The 3,657-nt window shown below is 36.6% G+C and overlaps 1 protein-coding gene across 1 annotated transcript; it reads left to right on the top strand.

Moving 5' to 3' along the window:
• LOC116141191 lies at positions 1–441 on the top strand. Its single transcript, XM_031426717.1, has one exon. The coding sequence runs from the start codon at positions 1–3 to the stop codon at positions 439–441; it is 441 nt and encodes a 146-aa protein (XP_031282577.1).
• Positions 442–3,657: the final 3,216 nt, after the last annotated feature.

Below are 3,657 nucleotides of genomic sequence, written 5' to 3'. Positions count from 1 at the left end.
ATGCCGAGCAACGCCAAATTCCTTAAGGAGATTCTTTCAAATAAGAGGAAGCTTAAAGAGGATGAAACTGTGATGCTCACAAAAGAATGCAATGCCATAATCCAAAAGAAGTTGCCTCCAAAGCTTAAAGATCTAAGGAGTTTCACTATTCCTTGTGTTATAGGAAATGTTCAGTTTGATATAGTTCTATGTGATTTAGGTGCTAGTACTAACCTAATGCCTCTTTTTGTTTTCAAGAATTTGGGGATTGGTGAAGTCAAACCAACCATGGTTTCTCTTCAACTTGCAAATAGATCTATTAAACATCCACGGGGCATTGTTGAAGATGTGTTGGTAAAAGTGGACAAGTTTATCCTCCCTACTGATTTTGTGGTTTTGGACATGAAAGAAGATAAAGAGATACCACTCATTTTGGAAAGACCATTCCTTGCTACTGGATGAACATTGATTGATGTACAACAAGGAAAGCTGATTTTGAGAGTTCAAGATGAGATGGTAACCTTCAATGTGTTTGAGGCGATGAAGTTTCCATCTGAAATGGATTCATACTTTGGAATTATGTAGTGGATAGACTAGTTATTCAATCATTCAGAGAAGATAATCCTACATTACCTCTTGAAGCATGTATCACTCAATCCAAGACTATAAGTGCAAATGAACTGGAGAAAGAAGAATGTGCAAGGTTTTTAGAAGCATTACAACCAATGAATGCCATTCAAACTCCAAAATTTGAAGACTTGGATGTGAGTGAAGAGAAAGAGAAGGATGAATCAGAAAAGTTTACTAAGCTTGAGCTTAAACAATTACCTTCCCATCTCAAGTATGTTTACCTTGGAGAATCAAACTCTTTTATGGTCATTATTAGTTCCAATTTGAGTGAGGAGGAGGAATAGAGGTTGATTCGAGTGTGGAGAGAACACAAATCTGCTATTACATGGACTATGTCAGATATAAAAGGTATCAGTCCCTCATTTTGTATGCATAAAATTATGATGGAAGAGGATTTCAAGCCAAAAGTTCAAGCACAACGAAGATTGAATCCTACTATGAAGGATGTGGTGAGAAAGGAAGTGGTGCAACTTTGGATGCAAGAATCATTTATCCCATATCAAATAGTCCATGTGCTGGTCCAGTACAAGTGGTTCCCAAGAAAGGTGGTATCACTATGGTAAAAAATTAAAGCGATGAATTGATACCGACAAGGACAATCACTAGATGGAGGGTATGCATAGACTATCGGAAGTTGAATAAGGCAACAAGAAAAGGATCATTTCCAATTACCTTTCATTGATTAGATGTTGGAGAGATTGGTAAGACATGCTTACTATTGCTTTTTAGACTGTTATTACAAACACTTGTCCTTATGGCACATTTGCTTATAGGAGGATGCCGTTTGGGTTGTGTAATGCACCGGCCACCTTTCAGCGTTGTATGATGGTGATTTTTAGTGATATGGTGGAACAATTTATAGAAGTCTTCATTGATGACTTCTCTATTTTTTTGTTCTTCTTTTGACATTTGTTTATCTAATTTGTCTCTTGTTTTGCAGCATTGTAAAGCAACTAACCTTGTCCTCAGCTAGTGAGGCTGCATAGGCATCAGTTTGTGGTGCCAATCGGCTTGGTGCAAATTCTCGTCTTGACATTGTTGTTTTCGATTGAGCTTGTGCAAATAGAGAGTCCAGAGACCAGGCAAGTTTAACGTCTAGAAGTGGCAGATAATTGTGGTTGATGTTTGTATGATCAATTAAAGATATTTTTCCCATTTTTGTGCGGGGGATAAACAAAAGCCATTGGAGAAAGATGCGGGCTGGAAGACCATTGCCTAGATAGACAAAATTAGAAATTCAAATGGCTCAATGCCAACTTTGAAAATTCGGTTGAATATGCAACGACTAATGCATAATAATGCTGCTGTGTTCTGTACACATGATACACTAAAAAAAGGTTTCTTCTATTAATAATTGATGTTACAAAGGAGTCCATTCTAGTTTTATTGACTCTGTATTATAATATGGGTGGAATTCGTACTAATCACCATGGGGAGGTATAACTGGAAAGAAAAAATAACATATGTTTATTTCTCTCAACTAAAGTTTCCAATTTGTATCGTTATAATTCTATAATTTTTTTATGGGCAGCTAATATTTAGTAATTTGAGGTTTTATAGTGTAGATTTTTGTTTTCATATGGCTCAATGCCAACTTCAAAAACTCGGTTGAATATGCAATGACTAATGCAGAATAACGTTGATGTGTTCCATACATAGGATACACTAGAAGAAGGTATCTTTGATGAATAATTGTTATTCTCCCTTAGACTTTTGTACTCTACACATCTCCTCTCTCTTAATAACTCTTTTACCTGGATTACTGTGGGATTAAACATTCCAACTTTGTTAGATGAATTTGAGGGCTAGACCTCCCTTGCTTAGTTGAGTCTACTTATTGTTGCCTATGCGAAATTGCTTATGGGTTGAGCCTACTACTTGTATCATAACCCTTTAATCATCCCTTACAAACACTGTTTAATTCTTTTAATTTCTGTGTTGCTTCTGCAAGTTGTCAATTGATTGACAAAGCATGGGAGAGCTTTCATGATGTTAAGTTGACGGATCATAGTTTGATATGGTAACATTTTTTGTGCAGGAGAATATTGAGGGTTAAATTATTTAGTGTAACGTATTTGCATCATGGTCTTAATTCTAAAATATTTTGCTTGCTAGGAACTCTGACTTGATAGAGACTATAGTGGAGAACCTTCTGATAAATGCATGTATCACCATGCATTTTACTGAAGACAGGAAAGAAAGTAGAGGAGCTCATGCACGTGTGCTCTCAGCTTCATTTATATTTATTTTCTGTTGGTTTTAGCCGGAGAACATAAAGAGAAAGATGATAGAGAGCTCTAAAAACTTATGCAAAAATGTTCTTCTTTTTTATTGAAGATAGTCAACATATATATCAATTAACAACTCTCTGCTAATTACCAACTACAGCAGATATTTCCAGTTTTAAAATTCAAATCTAACCACTAATATTACAAACATCTTACACATAATAATTCTGACTTAAATACCCTTAAGTCACTAAACTACAATTCATTACAAAAACACTGCCATGCACGTTGAACCACTGTTGTAGAGAAACTTCAGTAGCTTTCCAAACACAGACTTGCTGAACTGAATATTTGATGCATTTCCAGCAAGGTATCACTACATCAACACTCCTCCTTGATACCTTTGTTGGAAACACCAAGTTTGAGTCTAAGTTCCTCAAACTTGGCTTTAGGCAAACCTTTAGTCATTATATCTGCAATTTGGTCCTCACCCCGGCAGTGAATCAAAGTTACTTCTCCATTATTTTCAGCCTCCCTCACAGCATGAAATTTGATCTTAATATGCTTGGTCCTGCCATGGAGAACTGGATTCTTTGCCATTGCCACTGCAGATTGGTTGTCACACAATATTGGTGTTGGCCTATCTTGATCCTGCTTCAAATTAGACAGAACTTTTCTAAACCAGGCAGCTTGGTTCACAGCTGCTACGGCAGAAACATATTATGCCTCTACTGTGGACTGAGCCACAGTGTCTTGCTTCTTTGACAACCAGCTAATGGCACCTGCATTGATGTAAAACACATACCCTGAGGTACTTTTC

This window comes from Pistacia vera, unplaced genomic scaffold (genome assembly GCF_008641045.1).
Source record: "Pistacia vera cultivar Batoury unplaced genomic scaffold, PisVer_v2 Contig395, whole genome shotgun sequence".
Classification (NCBI taxonomy): domain Eukaryota; kingdom Viridiplantae; phylum Streptophyta; class Magnoliopsida; order Sapindales; family Anacardiaceae; genus Pistacia; species Pistacia vera.
The sequence above is the reverse complement of the archived record's forward strand: the minus strand, read 5'-3'. Positions and strand labels throughout refer to the sequence as shown.

Bases quoted from the DNA above. Each gene is read 5' to 3' on its own strand.
- LOC116141191 (XM_031426717.1), top strand. From the start codon at position 1: ATGCCGAGCAACGCCAAATTCCTTAAGGAGATTCTTTCAAATAAGAGG.